The following is a 15873-nucleotide window of genomic DNA, read 5'->3' as shown; positions in this document are numbered from 1 at the left end:
GTTTAAGTAGCAAACGAGCATTTACTACCCCAAAGAACAGGAACTTCAAGACTCCTGGCTATATAGATTCTGCCCACCACAACCTCTTAATATATTTGTGATGAAAAGCTATTGCTTTAGAAACATTAACTATCATATCCAGAAATACCACCTGATTCAATGGCAAAGAGGTAATTTGAAGTCTGCTGCGTTTTAAGAAGGAACCGATAACAATTGAAAAATTCCAGTTACACAGTCTCGTAAAAATGAACCGAATCTAAAGATAAGAAATGTTAAATGAACAACTTAAAGAAGTCATGCCATATTCACCCAGATGACAGGTTTTTAATTGTACTTCCAGTTACTCAAAATAAACATTTATCGGCCTTCAACTTCATTATTTGATCTAAAAGAACTTACTGAACAAAATGCTCAGTTCCAGTGTATCCAAAAATACAAAACTACCTTGGGCTGTTTGCGGAAGAATGCAGACGAAGGGAAACGGACACTGCGATACAGTTGTGTGGATGAAGGTAAACATGGGTCCCTGTTGACAGTCATCCCCGTCATTTGTCCACAGCCACAGATATCCACGCAGTGCATCAGGTCCCAGGGTTGCCCATAAGAAGCGGTAACCCAGTGAGAACCAAGGCTTTTATGGTCTCTTTAAAAACGTAACGTGGTCAAACAAAAACAAAACCCAAAGCAACCGAAAGACCTGGATAAGTGCTCCAGTTAGCGACTCCTTGGCAACTCAGATCTAACCAAACGACTTTAGTGGACAATTGGATTGAAATGAGCAACACTCTCTCAACAAAACCTATAAAGCCCGTAAATTATGCTCGGCTCTGAGAATCGGCAATTACTAGCACCTTCCTTTCGCATTTTTAAATATTCTATACAGTTCTGCACCCGCGGCCTTTTCATTCATTTATTGCCCTACACAAGATCTCCGGTGGCTCTCGGGGAATCGCTTCTGTTAAGACTGTCCTGGCAGGGCATCAGAATGCCAAGCCTCTGGGTCGAGATCCCGGTAGATGGGAACATCATGCGCTTAGATTTGCTTATTTAATTGCGGGAATGGGAGTAGACCCAGTCCGAAGGGATGCGCCAAGTGGGCAGCCTGGGGTGTGATCTGTCCTTCGGGCGCCCCCAGAATGCGCGCCCTCTCTGGGCCTGCCCTGAGCCCGCGCGCCCCAGGCCTCGTCCGCCCGCCAAGTACCCAGAGGATGTCCCCGCAAGGACCCCGCCCCTCCCGCGTCCACGCACCTGCGGCCCCGCCCCCGGCCACGAACCTTCAGGTCCACGCACCTGCCCTGCCTTCCCTCCCGCCCCCCGCGCGCAGCCACCAAGCTGCAGCCGCGCTTCTCCTCGGACACCCGGGTATCTAAAGGGGTCCGTCTCCGGCACCACAGCCAAATGGCTGAGCCTCCCTGGCCCGCTGCGCAGGCCGCCCATTGGACCCTGCCCCCCGCCGCCACCACCACCATTGGCTGGCATCCGAAGCCTCGCCACTCGATTGGCTCGTGCTGCCGCCGCTCCACGCCGGAGCTGCAGATCCCGCCTCCACGGCGATCAGGTTAGTGTGCGCCACGGGTGCTGGGGGCTCGAGCACCGAGCGGAGCTGGTTGAGCCTTCAAAGTCCTAAAACGCGCGGCCGTGGGTTCGGGGTTTATTGATTGAATTCCGCTGGCGCAGGATCCTCTGCAGAGAGAGCGAGAGAGAGCGCGAGAGATGGATATGGACAAACGGATTCATTTAGAGCTGCGGAACAGGACGCCCTCTGATGTGAGCATTTGCCAAAAATATCTCTGTCGGTCCATTCTCCTACTTTGTGTTATGTGTGCGTGTGTGTTTGGGGGGAAGGCACTTTTTTATGGAGGGGTGCTCCGGGGAGGTGTAGGGTTTGGGGTCGAACTGCAAATGAATTGCAAGGTTGGATGGGGGGGGTTGCAATGCTATCGGAGCATGTTCCGGCCACCGCCGCCGCTGCCCTTGGTGTGTGACTGACTACCTGTGCGTGTGCTCCCGCGTGTGCGGGTATGGGTGCGAGGGTGTGCGTGCAAGTGTGCACCCAACGGGGGGCCGGCGGGGCGCACGCGTTCGGGTCGGAGGGAACGCGGCGATCTCACCCTCGTCCGAGCTCTCAGCTCCCACGACTCGCGTCTGGATGGAAAAGATGATCGAGGGGAGGAGAAGATGGGCTGCCTCCTGGATTAAACAACAAAAAGGGGTGTTATATTTTAGAAACGTACCCCTCTTTCCGCCCCCTCCCGCGCCTGCCCCCTCCCTTTGCCGTCTCTCTTTCGCTCGCTCCTTCTCTCGCACACAATAAGTTTTGGGATTCGCGAGTCCGGTTTAGTTTCTGATCAATGTGGCCCGAGGCCCCCGGGGAGAGCGCGTGGGGACCCGGCTGCTGCGGAGTTGGGAGATGGCTCGAGTTTAAAGCGCGTCTTCGTTTCTCTGCGGGGATGAGGCGAGAGGTGGGGAGCCATATTTGTAACTTTGTCGTGTTCGTGAACGCGCCCTTTCTCTCCCTCCCTCCCTTTCTCTGCCTGCCTTCCTTCTTTCTCTCTCACTCTTTCCACCCCACCTTTGGGCCAGATGCTGTCTTTTCTTCCTTCTTCCTCGCCGAAGATGGGAGGGGGTACCTTAGAAAGAGGGAGAGGGATTGTGGAGTGTGCAAATGCTCAGATAATCCTCACGCCTCCCCAACCATGAGCGATCGCTAGTGTAAGTTGCCCGTAGTCTGAGTCCCGGTGAGCCCCCGACCCCCCGGTTCTCTCCCCAGATGCCAACCTTGGCACCCTGATGCCCCATCGGCACTAGCTACCCCACCTCCGGGTCCCTGCTTCTCCCGGGGTGGGCTCCCTGGCAGCCATTCGGCGCCTGGCTAATAAATGAGCACGGGAAACTTTATCAGGACCCGAGGTGCCCAGAGCTGGTGCTGCTGTGGGGACCGGTCGGGTCTACATTCTTGCAGGCACGGCTGGCACGCAGCTCTGGGATGGGCAGTTCGTCTGGCCGTCGCCGTTATGGATTGGGCAGCGGCGGGAGTATGGCAGGAGGAAACTTAACCGGTGGGAACAAGCAGGCTGGGCGCGAGCCCACTGCTAGGGGAAGTGAGGGTGGGTGGGTGACTCGAACGCTTCTGTTTATTTTTGTCTCCGTCTCGCTTTCACACACTCGTGTTGTCTGCGAGTTGGCCCATCTGAGAGACCCTAGGGTCAGAGGTGGAAATCCTGGCCGGCTTCCCCTCAAGGCCCGGTTGTGGGGAGAAGGGGCTCGCGGGCGGGAAGATCCCAGGTTCAGCCTGGGCGTCCGGGGGGTCGGGCGAGTTGGGGTTTCGCGCAGTACGTTGCACTGACCTGTCGTCCCCCAGCCACTTGGCCCCTCTAATCCTGACAAAGGCAGGCCTCGCTTCCTCTATTCTCCTAGTTCCTCCAAACCTGAGTAAGACTTTTGAAAACAAGCTTCTTTCTGCCGTCCGCCCATCCTCACGCAGCTGTGCACTGGAGACGTGCTACAGCCTTATGGCGCGCAGGGCGGGGAGGAGGGGGCGCCGCTAGCTGCAAGACTTGTCGCGGGGCCGCCGGGCTTGGCCGGTGGCGTCCTGACCCAGTCCCGGTGCCCGATCCCGAGGGTGGAGGGGGCTGGGTGTGGTGCTGGGGGAAGGGGCCGGACGCGGGCTTCCCGCGTACTTTCCGGAGGACCCCTGTACGTAGTTGGGGGGCTTCGGGGTCGCGGCGAGTAGGTGCGCATAAGCGCTGGGCCGGACCGAGTGATCCACAGTACTAGCCAACCTGGAGTGAAACGGAAAGCGGGTCGAACCGGCTCTTTAAACTTCCCCGAGTGTGTGCGCTGGGGGAGGGGCGGGCGCTCTGGGCTGGGCGCGATTTCTCACGCTTCGCCCCCTCGTCGCGAGTCCGCGGCCCACTCGCCTCGGCCCCGGGGCTCCTAGCGGGGTGGGGCGCGCGGGTGGCGGGGGAGGGGGCACTTGCTGCTCATGGGGGAGGGGAGGGCAGAAAGCTCTCGAAAGAGGGACAAAAGGGGTGGGGGAGGAGGAACTGGCTTTTTTGTTGTTGTTTTTCTGGGTTTTTTTTTTTTTGCTTTTTCAAATAAACGTTTTTGGAAAACAGATCGTTCTTGGGAGCCTCCCTCCCCAGAGTCCCCCTCCCCCCACGCACCCACCTTCTGCAACCTCTCTCCCAAGTCGCATCTCGGGGACTGGTGGCCGCGACGCCGCCGAACTAGGACGAGCAGCCATGTTTCCCGGGGCGCCGGCGGCCCGCCCCTCCCCCACGGAGGCCGCGGACCCGGCTCGGCGGGGACCCTGGTGCCCACTGGAGGGGACCCGGGCGCGCACAGGCGCTGCAGAAGCCCGGCGGCGCGGGCCTGGGGATCCGGTCTGGAGAGGGCGCGGCGGGCCGGGGGCCCTCGACCCTCTCGGACCTGCGGGCCACTGTCTGTCCTCGCCATTTGCACTGCTAAGCCAGCGGGAGACCCAGCCCCAGGGTGCCTGCCATTCTCGGGGTGCAGGGGCAGCCGTCCCCGGCGCTGTGCCGGTGGCTCGCCTGTCGGGCGCCGAGCTGCCATTTTGTCACCGTGGCTGTTGTCGCTCGGGGGGGGGGGGGTGAGAGGCTTGCGCCGTCGTCCCGACGGCTGCCCTCCAGCGAGGTGGCTTCTGGGGGAGCTGGCCCCAGGGACACCCCCTCCCCACTTTTCCATTCGGTCTTATGGAGGCTCCGGCCCCACGCCCGGGATCTAAGGATCCCAAAGCTATCGCAGCCCTGAGAAGGTGACCGTCTCCTTAGCAAGCGCCCCCGTCCTCCCACCTCTACTCCCTGCCTCCCCCCCCCCCCCCCCCGCCCAGCTCGGTTTTCCGCCGTGGCTCCCGCTGCGATCGCGACTGCACGTAGCGAAAGGTGGCCTTGAAGATGGAGCGGTCGCCCTGGTGTTTGCGCCTTCGGCGGAAATGATAGGGTGGTGATTGGGGGGTGAGGATGAAACTGGAGGACGGGAGGGGCTCTGGCTCGTCAGTCTAGTGTCCCTAACCGAAGTTGAGGGCGTCGGCCTCCTACCCGGGAGGAACGAGTTGTCGGGTGCGCTGGGGGAAACGCCCTCCGGGGCCGGGCTCTAGAAAGGTTGGTCGAGTTTCAGGTGGGTGTCGCAGCACCCTGCAGGCTGGGGGAGCTCTCGCTATTTATCCTTGGCCCTCTCCCACCCGCCTTTTTGTTTTGGCGGGGAAGGTAGCTAACTACATAGTAACCGTTACCCTAAACCGAAAGAGAAATAGGACTTTCCTTTTAAAAAAAAAAAAGTAAACTGTCTTTTTGTGTTGACTTAAGACTCAGGCAATTTGTTCCCAATGCTGGTCCGGATATGGGACTCAAGTGTGTGGTAGGCACCTCCCTGACTGTTAGGCTGGTGTCTACAGGCAGAGACTAACTTCCATGGAAGTGTCCGGCATAGGCTGCCATCCGAGCCAGCGTCTACTTTGACCTCTGGAATGCACTGCATGCTTTTTTTTTTCCAGGCTGACTTACTACCTAATTGGGTCCAAGTGGCTCGGTATTTGCTCCAATTTATGCAAGCCAAGCAGGGATTCAGGGGCAGAGGACTGAGTGAGACCTTGGTGTGGTGGTGGTGATCAGTTGAGCCTTGTGACCGGCAGCCCCTGCTGCTTGCTGCTTGTTTTGAATCTGAAGCCATGGTGAGGCTGGCTTCTGAAACCACACAGACCTGGCTTCGAGTTCACCAGCTACAGGCTAACCTGTGGTCTGGGACAGGTTACCTCAGTTTACCTCCAAAGCTTTGCACATATGTCCTGTAAGACGGAGACAGTGCTGCTTTCTCAGTAAGTAACAAAATTGGTTTGATTTGTATAGTCTCTGATGCTGGGGAGTGGTGAGGGATAACTGATGGCGTCCTGGAGCTTTACAATAACTAACAACTCCAACAATAATAGCGGATGCTTACATAGCCTCTTACTGTGTCTGGCATGTTGCTAAGTGGATTACACACATCTGTTAATTAATCCTCACAAGGGCACTATGTTAGGTACTGTCGTTATTCCTATATTAAATGTAAGGAAGTCGAGACAAAGCTCCAGGTCACGGACAGTGCAGAACCCGGATTCTAACTCATTGGTTGTATTCAGCTTCTGTACTGCGTTGAAGCCCCATTACTCGTTGTATGTAAAGCACCATAGGGAAGGGTTTTTTCTTCTCCAGCCTTGGAGTTAATGCCACCTTATTAGCAAGAGGGTGGCTTGGAGTTTGTTGGACACTGAAACAAAGCATGGCTTCCTGTTAGCTTTAGGTGGGACAGACGCAGGCAGGGTGGGTGAGTAGGCATTTTAAGGGGAAGCCTTACCTTGGTTTCGCATATAAATAAACATATATCGTTTTAGGGTGAGATGAAGCTGGCCTCTTTGATGTCAGGGTGCACTTTTAGGGTAATGAGAAAACAAGCAGGAGCCCTTCTTAGCTAGTAGTTATTTGGGGTCTTAGGTATAATGCATTTCCTGTTTTTATTAGTCTTTTCTACAGAAAGAACAAAACTTCTAGGCAGAATAGGTAGGTCTTTAGTGTTGGGGTGTAGTTGCTGATAATCCTGCCTAGAACTTGGCACCGAACCCTGCCTGCAGTTCCTTGGGGATGGGCAAAGCAGAAGAGACAAGCTCCCTGCCCTGAGGATGGATCACCTAGGGCTCGAAGTCAACCTCTGAGGCCATCTGTGTGGACAGTAGAGAACAGAGGTTTGTGTGGTTCTGCCCAAACATGACCTATATTACCAGATCACCAGGGAAGCTGATGAAATGTAGATTCCTGGGCTCCTCCCCCTGGGTATAAGTTTACTACCAGATCACTGAACTTCAGCTGAGTGGCTTGTCTTTAATGCCACGTGAGTTGCAAACAATTTGTATGTATAAACACTGAGGGGTTTGATTTGGGGCAGTAGCCTTTGAGTCCTCGTCCCTACAGATTACTCTTGTCACTTTAACAGACTTGTATTACCAGGAGAAAAAAAATATACCCGTTATGTTTTGAACTTGATCAATAAAAGAATTACGGGGATATTTGTATCGTTTTGTCATAAAAGCACCTGTGTTGTATTCTCAATTTTTCTTTCTTTCTTTCTTTTTTTTTTTTTTTTTTTTTTTTGGCTTTTTTGAGACAGGGTTTCTCAGTAGCTTTGGAGCCTGTCCTGGAACTAGCTCTTGTAGACCAGGTTGGCCTCGAACTCACAGAGATCCGCCTGCCTCTGCCTCCTGAGTGCTGGGATTAAAGGCGTATGCCACCACTGCCCGGCTCTCGATTTTCTTTCTTGGTGAAGTTTACTACTTGGAAAGTGGACTGTGAAGCTCCCGACAGTCCTTTCAGACCCTGTCCCCTCCCTTGACTAAGGACAGCCTCTCAGGTGACTTACTTGAGACTTCTACAGATAGCCACCCTTCTTCCTACTTAGAGAGTATGGGAAAGGCCCCTGACTCAGTGCTGACTCCACACTGCGGAGTTGGGAGCTGTGGTGTTTACATCAACTGCGCACCCCTCTTCAGAGCCCAGAGCTGTGTCTGTGGTTGGGGTCTGATGGAATGAACTTAGTCCAGCATTCCGGCCTGAATTCTGTCTGACTTGGAGACATTCACTTTGGGACTGTATCTCCTAGGACCTGCTCTCCACCACTGCCCAGCACTTGCTTCCTATAGACAGGCAGAGAGCCACGAACTTGACATGAGTCTTATCTTACAGTGGAGTGGAGTTATACGAGTACTGAACAGCCCGTGTGTTTGGGTGAGAGAAAGGGCTTCTGACTGGAACAGAGGTAATTATTCAGAACATCTCATGTAATAAAATTGGTTGAAGCTACATGAGCAAAGCAGCGTGGCCTTCATCTACCTTCTCAGACACGGAAACAGCCTCCTTGTATGGAGTCAATTGCCCGGATGATAGTAGTGTCTTCATTCTGTCCTGTCCTCTGTCCTACCCCACAGCACGGTGGGGGAGGGGCAAGTGCTGGGGGGGTTCAAATTGATTATGTTTTAGCTCCATGCTCCCCTCCCCCCCCTCCACTACCATTTTCTTTACCAAACTGGCTCCAGGCAGCGGGCTTAAAAGATAACTCCACTCTAGTGATTACTTACTCTGGTGTGGATTATAGTCCCTGCCCCTCTCCCAGAGGGATTTGCATTTTGAGAATCTGGTTTAGTGAGGAGATTATTGAAAACCCTTAGACTCGAATCCCGCTCGCTCAGCTTTGTCATTAACTTGAGTTGGCCAAGTTGTTCGAATTCTGTCTTCTCACCTTCTAAAATGAAGGGGTGTTGTTTAGGTCTGGGGGTGTGTAACTCACTAGAGTGCTTGGCTAGAATAGACAGATCTCTAGGTTCTGTTTTCCGGATAAACCAGATGCCATTCCAGCACTTCAGGGCTGGAGGCAGGAAAATCAGAAGTTAAAGGCCATCCTTAACTACATACCGAGTTCAAGGTTAGCCTGTGCTACATAATATATAAAACCCTGTCCAGATAAATAACATGGGGAGGCTGAATTAGCTCAGTGATATTCAGACTTTTTGAACCCACTAGTGATCCATACTGTTGCTGAGCATATATGTATGTATATACATATTTTAGAAACACGAACACTTTTGATTTGTTGAAAAGAAAATATGCTAGCTTAAAATTAAAAGTTGCATATTAAAACTCCTTCAACTGTTTTGTGGTTTGGTGTGGGACTAGAGCTGCCCGTCAGAGCCGTGTATTTTCTCTGCAGTGAGGCAACTATGCTTTTCTCAATTTCATAGCAGCCCACTGCCGGGTCCCCTAGTCCCCAACTGCTCAGGTTCCTCTTGTCTACCCCCACAGACAACCTCATGGTAAAAGTAGTCATTAGCTTAAGTGCCTATCCTAGATGGGTGCCTGCCAGAGTTCTTGGCTATGCCGGTGCTCTTTGCTACCGCGTCCCTAGACCTTCTTATGCTGTACGCTATGAAGGACACCCACACTTGCTTCCACTGAGTCAGAAAGTTTCAGAGAAGGGTACCTGGTGTGTGCCTGTCTCTGTCACTTCCAGTGCTTGGGCAAGTCCCTTCCCTCCCCTCAGTGTCTAGCAGTCTTGAAAATGAGGCTGTCATAGTACTTACCAACAGTCTCGAGCACCATAAACACTGCTGCTGCTTTGCTAGATTGTGGTAGCTGGCAGTCACTTTAAAAAAAAAGAAAAGAAGAAAGAAATGAGGGTAGGAAGATGGCTCTGTGCTAACGCACTTGCCACATTGCCTTGACTTGAGTTCAAATCCTTGTGACCCACATAAAAGCTGGGGGTTTGGAGGTGTGGCATGAGTATCCGTAATCCAGGGCTCCAGAGAGCTGGAAACAGACAAGACCGTGTCTGGAAGCTTGCTCTATGCAACAGAAAAACAACAGACCCTGGCTCAAACCTGGTGGAATTCAAGGACCAGCATCTGTCGTTGTCCCCTGAGTACACACACTTGGGCACATTGCACACACACATAGAAAGAGAGAGAGAAGCGTGACTTACATTAAAGTAAGTAGTATTTGTTTGTGTAAGAAAAGCAGTTAGAATCCGAAGGTGCCAACTTGCCAGAGGGAGCAGTTCTGCGCCACCTTAGAACCCACTGGTTCAGAAGCAGCTGCAGCATTGCAGAGCCGCAGCCCAGCCCTCAGCCCTGCACTGCCTTCCCACCATCTATAGAGGGTGATGTGTATCTTCAGCCCTCTGTGCATGTGCGTGTGTGTCTGTGTGTGTGTGTGTGTGTGTGTGTGTGTGTGTGATGCTCGGGAGATCAAAGGACAATTGGAGGAGTTGCTTCTATCCTCCAACCACGTGGGTCCTGGGAAGTAAACTTGTCCGTCAGGGTTGGTAGCAGTCACCTTTATTTTGCCGCTGAGCCATCTCTCCATCTTTCCTGCTTGCTCTCTCTCTAGATTCTTTTCTAGCTGAGGATACTTCTGTGGTTGGTCTTAGAGCTGAGCCTGAACAGCACTAGCAATCCAGAGGTTGAGACAGGAGTATCACACTCAGCCTGGGCTACACAGTCGAACTTGACTCAAACAAAACAAAAAGGCAGACCCCTTACTGAGCTGCGCCCCTCCGCAGCTGCTGTCCCCTGTCTCCTCTGTAACTGCATTTACCATCCCTGTCTCCTCTCTAAGTAGCTGCTTCCGGTTTATAGCTCCGGGGATCTGTCAACACTCATTCCTTTTCTCCCTTGACTCTTGCAGTGTTTGGAGTCCTAGGCTTTTGTGAGATTTATCATTATGTCTTTCTGGACATGCCCTCTATGGTTTTTTTGGCCACTTCTCAAGTGCCTAGCATGTTTAACTCAGTTGAATGTGGGACTTGGGCCCCCTTTATTCTATGCTCCTTCCCTAAGACATCTTCTCACAGATTGATACCTGCAGATACTGAGTGCCTGGGCTGTGATGTTTACTGCTCAGCCACAGGCCACCTGGGTGTCCCAGCAGCACCCTGCACGCAAGTCCAGAGGGTACCTCTATATACCCTGTTTGCCCACCCCTTCTTTCCACCCACCACATGTCCTATTTACAACTGTCTTATTCTATTCCAGTTGGCCTCCCCACGACACAGTTCTGGTCTCTTTGAAGCTAAGCTTCCAACTTTAGCCAAAACGATCTTATCAAAGCACAGATGATGTGTTTTACTTGTTTTTTTTTTCTTGTTTGTTTGTTTGTTTTAGGGGGGTTTTGTTTTAGTTTTTGCCATCCAGCTTGTAAAATTCACCATTCGGATAAACTCTAAGTCTTCAGTAAGATCAGCAAGGTCCACGTGGCTCAGCCCCTGCTGGCTTTCTAGCTGCTCTTTGCTCTCACTTGGGCCTCAGTAGCACCTTTTCCCCTCCACCCGAATCCAAACCACTCCCTTCAGAGTTGCTGATTCTCTCCTCCCTTTCCTTCCGGGGAGGGTCTAGGTTGGATGTTTTTGTTGTAAAACTTTCAAAGAATGTTCCCTTGTAATTGCACATTCCTAGCCCTGTTAATTAGCATCTCTTTCCCTTGAGGAAAAGCCAGTGTGCTGGGTGCTTTACGGGACCTGGGTTTCCTTCACCCTGGGGTATCCCCAGAGCTTTGCAATGTACCCACACTTGGCAAGCAAGCATTCTCCTAGTGTTGGAGTGAAGGCCCTACGCTACTTACATGGACTGGTTTCTTCTTAACACCAGCTGTCTGGCAGACTGGAGCTAGCAACCCGGATGATTGTGGGAGTTTCTGATGGAGGTGTCTTAGGGTGGGTGCTGTGCAATCTCTCGGCCCAGCACGGGACTTCCAGTTTTTTTTGTTTTGTTTTGTTTTTCCAATTTCTTTTAGGAGTTAAAAGGTTAGACTCCCAATGCTAGAATTCCTACCTTCCTCTTGTTTTGTTCTTTTTGTTTCTCACCATCTGATGCTGTTTGATTATCTGACTTTGTACAGAAACTTCCAGGTTCCTACATAACCCAAGCCAACCTTGAACTTGAGGCAGTTGTCCTGCCTCAGCTTCCCAAGTAATGAGATTATAGATACATGTAACCACACCTAGTCATTGTTTTTATTTTTAATTTTTTGAGATAGGCTGTCACTGTGGTAGCCCAAGATAGCCCTCAGTTTGTGGTTCTTCTGCCTCAGCTTTGGAAATGCTAGGGTTACAGATGTATGCCACCATGCACCCCACTCCTCCCCCTTTTCTGAGACATGGTGACCTTGCTACATTGCCATGGCAGGCCTTGAATTCAGAGACTCATCATGCTCCTGCATCAGCCTAGGTGTGTGCCACTGCACCCAACTACTTTTCTGATTTTAATTATGGACTGATTACTTAGAAGCATGCACTAAATACTTCAAAGAACAGAAATGAAGTAGACACTTACAAAATATTCAGAGTAGTGATATTTCTTCCCTGAACCAAGTGGATTATCCTGGACAGTTAAGAATCAGCATCAAAATATTCTTCCTTCCTTCCCTTTTTTTTCTTTTTTAAAGTTATTTTATGTGCATTGATGTAATGGTGTCAGATTCCCTGGAACTGGAGTTACAGACAGTTGTGAGTTGCCATGTCGGTGCTGGGAATTGAACCCCTGTCTTCTGGAACCTCTTAACCAACCATTGAGCCATCCCTCCAGCTCCTTTCCCTCTCTCTCTCTCTCTCTCTCTCTCTCTCTCTCTCTCTCTCTCTCTCGGGTTTTTTTTGAGACGGTTTCTCTGTGGCTTTGGAGCCTGTCCTGGAACTAGCTCTGTAGACCAGGCTGGTCTCGAACTCACAGAGATCCACCTGCCTCTGCCTCCCGAGTGCTGGGATTAAAGGCGTGCGCCACCACCGCCTGGCTCTCTCTCTTTTTAAGACAGGATCTCACTATGTAGTCCTGGCTGGCCTGGAACTCTCAGAGATTTGCCTTCCTTTACCATCTCAGTGCTATGACTAAAGGTTTGTGCCATCACACCTGGCTTGCTTCCTTTATTTTTAACTTGGTTATAAAAGTCCAGGTTATAAAAGAAGTGCCCATACCATGCCAAACACTGTGTATGTGATGATTTTCCTAGCCCTGGCATGGGGGGGCCGGTGGGGGACAGTCACAGTCCCACAAGTAAGCCAGCCTGCCTAAGGTACCAACCAAGCTCACCAATGGCCACTGCTGTGTGGCAGCTTCATTGATCAGGTCTGTGTGTGCAGATTCACTCTGCTACCCCTCTTGCTTTTCTTTGTCTGAGAACATCACCAGGGATGGGTCTGCTTCAGGCTGGTAGATCGGCAATGGAAGGGAAGAATGAGGCTCAGATGGCTGGTGTGTGTGTGTGTGTGTGTGCGCGCGCGCGTGCACACATTCTGACTCTGCAGCCAGCCACAGGGGCCAGGCCTGGATTTCTCCATCCAGCTGCCTGTCTGCAAAAGTCATGAGGATTGTGGAGGGGAAGAGGACTGGCAGGGTGGAGGCAAGAGTCTGTTCTAGTCAATTTAGAGGGATCAGACATCTGGGGCAGGGACTCTCTGTAACCAGCTCACCTTGACCTTGCAGGAGGCCAACATGTCATGACCCCACAGTCATGTTCCCTGTCCGTCAGCCGTGTCCAAAGCACTGGCATCCAGAATAAGGCTGGCTTCCCCTAAGCAATTTGCACAGCGAGCTTATTGAACTGCATTCTGTCCCTAAGTCCTGGGTGGCTTGGGTGGGGCAGAGGTGTAGGAGGACTCGATTGCAGAGGGTGCTGATGCCTGTGTCTTGCGGTAGAGCTTGAGTGATAGACAGGAGGAAAGAATATGGTTAGTGACTCAGATTGCAGCCTCATCTGGGTATCAGAACTACCAGGGGAGTGTCTGAGGAACTTCCCAGGCTCTACCCCAACTGCCGAGTCTGTCTCTGGGTGGTACTTGAGTCCATGTATTTTTAGAAAGCTCGAGGGGATAAGGGGCACTTGAAGGCACAGTTGGGTGTGGCCACATTGAAGCAGGGTGCAGAACTGTTCAGCAGGTGGGAAGATGCATGTTTAATGGAAGTCAAAGAGGAAAACGGAACTAAAGAATGGTCCAGGCTTTAATGTGCTGAGATGCAAGGACCCATTCCTTGGCCTGTGTCTCCCTCCCCCACCATGCATTCATGCCCAGTTTAAACATGCCCACGTTCTGCCTACCATTCTTGTGGGGTTTATGTACCTGTGTCCCACGAGGCTGATGCTACTAGAGTATGACCCAGGTGGACTGGGGCCTGGGCTCAGTCGGGGAGATGCCTGCCATGCAAACATCAGGGGTCAGATCCTCAGCACCCATAAAAAAAGCTGGGCATAGTAGTACCTATCTGTGATACTAGTGCTGGGGGTGGGTGGAAACAGGAGAATCCCTAACCTCATTGGCTGGCCAGCCTAGCCCAGTCATCGAGAGAGAGCTCCAGATTCAGTGAGAGGCCCTGTTCAGAAAACTAGATGGAGTGCAATCAAGGAAGAAAGACCTCAGACATCAGATGTTGAGCCACATGAATGTGCACGCAGCACTGGGGGTCGTTCCTTAGTCCCAGAGGAATGAATGGGTCAGCAGGCCTTTGGGAAGAAAGCAGGGCTACTGGGTGCAAGCAATCAGATGCAGGAGGCAGTGTCTTCAGGATGTCGGCAGGTCCCTTCTGCACCTCAGTTACCAGTGCCATAGAGTGGCAATGACACCCATGCCCTTTTTCTAGGGTCTGCGTCCAGGATGAATGATGATGGTTTGCACCAGGTGGATGAGGTAGAGCCTGAGGGCTAGATTCTCCCCGAGGGGCGAAGGCGCTGTTCAGGGAGCCAGCCACGCTGAAGAGAGCTGTGCTGATTGTCTGCTGTGTGGTAGGAGGAAGTCCTCCTACTCAGAAGGGACCTCACACTTAGCCCCAAAGCAGATGGGAGACCTGAGAAAAGGGAAGAGCCTCTGGCTTGTGTTGAGGTGGGACTGTACGGACACAGGCAGCTTCAGGCGTGTTCTGCTCGGTCTGGGACTCTAGGGGATGAGACTCTGCCTGGCTGGCCTTTTCTACAGCAGCTGTCCCAGGGTGCCAACCCTTCTGTTTCTCCAGAGTTGTGGGCTTCTCATCCTTTATCTTTCATGCAGCTCCCCAGAGGCCCCTTCCCCAGGAGGTCCTCCGGGACCCACTGGAGAGAGGGAGCCCTCTGCCGCTGTCAAGGTGGCATCTGGGATGAGAGGCCACAAGCAGTCTTTCTCCCCGGTGGACTTCCGTGGTACCTCATGGGAGTTTGTGGTCAGTTCTTCGTGGTACATTTGCCAAGGGAGCATACTGAGGGTGTGCAGGATCCAGGGTGATTCCCCCGCAGCTGGTGGCAGAGGTGCTTCTCAGCCTCCTGCCCAGCTGCCTGTGGGAAGGGCCCCCATCCGCATTCGGGACTAGGAACTGGCCTTCCTGTACTGCAGGTCTTCCCTTGCCATGAGGATTGGGCATTGCCTAGGATAAGGGGCTGTCAGCGTGCCGGCTTTCCCAGCTGGCTCTGGGAGGCTGGGGAAGCTTCTGCAGAGCCTGGCCTGCAGCCATAACAAACAGCTCCACTCTGAACACCATCTAGTTTGTGACTCTGTTGCAGACATGTTTTGAGTGAGTGTCGGTGTATCTGTTCTTCAGGGTGCATCCATGAGTCTGGGGCGGTTTCTAGAGCAACACTCTAGTTTGCTGATTGGGATGGGGTGGCAGGAGCCCGATTGGAATGCAGGCTGTTTTGTTGTTTTTTTTTTTTAATTTTTTTAAAAAAGATTTATTGATCATGTATTCGGTGTTCTGCCTGCACGCCAGAAGAGGGCACCAGATCTCATTATAGATGGCTGTGAGTCACCATGTGGTTGCTGGGAATTGAACTCAGGACCTCTGGAAGAAAAGCCAGTGTTCTTAACCTCTAAGCCATCTCTCCAGCTCTGCAGGCTGTCCTCTTAAGCCACAAGGATACTGGGTTCAGGGCATATGTTTGTTTCCTGAAAGTATCCCGGAACTTTCTCTCTACTCCAGTGGCCAGTTTTAGGAGTGGCACAGGACAAGTTCCCGTGTGTCCCAGAGCTTGACCAGTGACCCTTAGACCCTGGCCAGGTTAGATCTTGGGCGGGGCAGGAGGCAGGGCTCTGCACCAGCTCACAGACCTGTATTTCCTAACTGCATTAGCACCATGAGGTTGTGGGCATGGATGTCCCAGTGGCGCAGCTCCTGGCTGGTATGTGATGTCATTAAGCAGTTTTATGCGGCTTGCCTGGCATTTCCCATATGGCAAACAGTGCAGGTCTGGGGACAGTATAATAATCTCTGCTGGATTGGTAGCTTAAGACCCAGCTGCTCAGAAATGTCTTTACTCTCATCTCCCAAAGGACACCTGTGACCCCAGGAGAATAAGATGTCAGGACCTGTAATACAGAGCATAG

General features: G+C 52.3%; 2 protein-coding genes across 6 annotated transcripts in view; one reads left to right on the top strand and one right to left on the bottom strand.

Moving 5' to 3' along the window:
* Positions 1-304: 304 nt before the first annotated feature.
* LOC142845952 (uncharacterized) lies at positions 305-4813 on the bottom strand. 4 transcript variants are annotated; one of them, XM_075965584.1, is made up of 4 exons: positions 4171-4813; positions 3348-3782; positions 2573-2630; positions 305-2442 (listed from the first exon to the last, which is right to left on the bottom strand). In XM_075965584.1, exons 1-2 carry the CDS (start codon positions 4705-4707, stop codon positions 3774-3776), a joined length of 546 nt encoding a protein of 181 aa, XP_075821699.1. In that variant the 5' UTR covers positions 4708-4813; the 3' UTR covers positions 305-2442; positions 2573-2630; positions 3348-3773. The 4 variants fall into 4 exon arrangements, with proteins under 4 accessions (XP_075821699.1, XP_075821698.1, XP_075821697.1 ...); XM_075965585.1 differs by having other exon boundaries at positions 2432-2442; positions 2779-3782; XM_075965583.1 differs by having other exon boundaries at positions 2573-3782.
* Anp32a (acidic nuclear phosphoprotein 32 family member A) overlaps positions 1554-15873 on the top strand; it is a 38617-nt gene continuing 24297 nt past the window's right edge. The window contains exon 1 of one of the 2 annotated variants that reach the window (XM_075965581.1): positions 1554-1767. In XM_075965581.1, coding sequence (XP_075821696.1) covers positions 1714-1767 — 54 coding nt within the window. In that variant the 5' untranslated portion in view covers positions 1554-1713. Of the gene's footprint in view, positions 1768-2325; positions 2463-15873 lie in introns of those variants that run through there. The other variant, XM_075965580.1, reaches the window with a different exon arrangement.

This window comes from Microtus pennsylvanicus, chromosome 3 (assembly GCF_037038515.1).
Source record: "Microtus pennsylvanicus isolate mMicPen1 chromosome 3, mMicPen1.hap1, whole genome shotgun sequence".
NCBI lineage: Eukaryota > Metazoa > Chordata > Mammalia > Rodentia > Cricetidae > Microtus > Microtus pennsylvanicus.
Note: the sequence above shows the minus strand (reverse complement) of the source record. Positions and strands in the feature narration are given on the sequence as shown.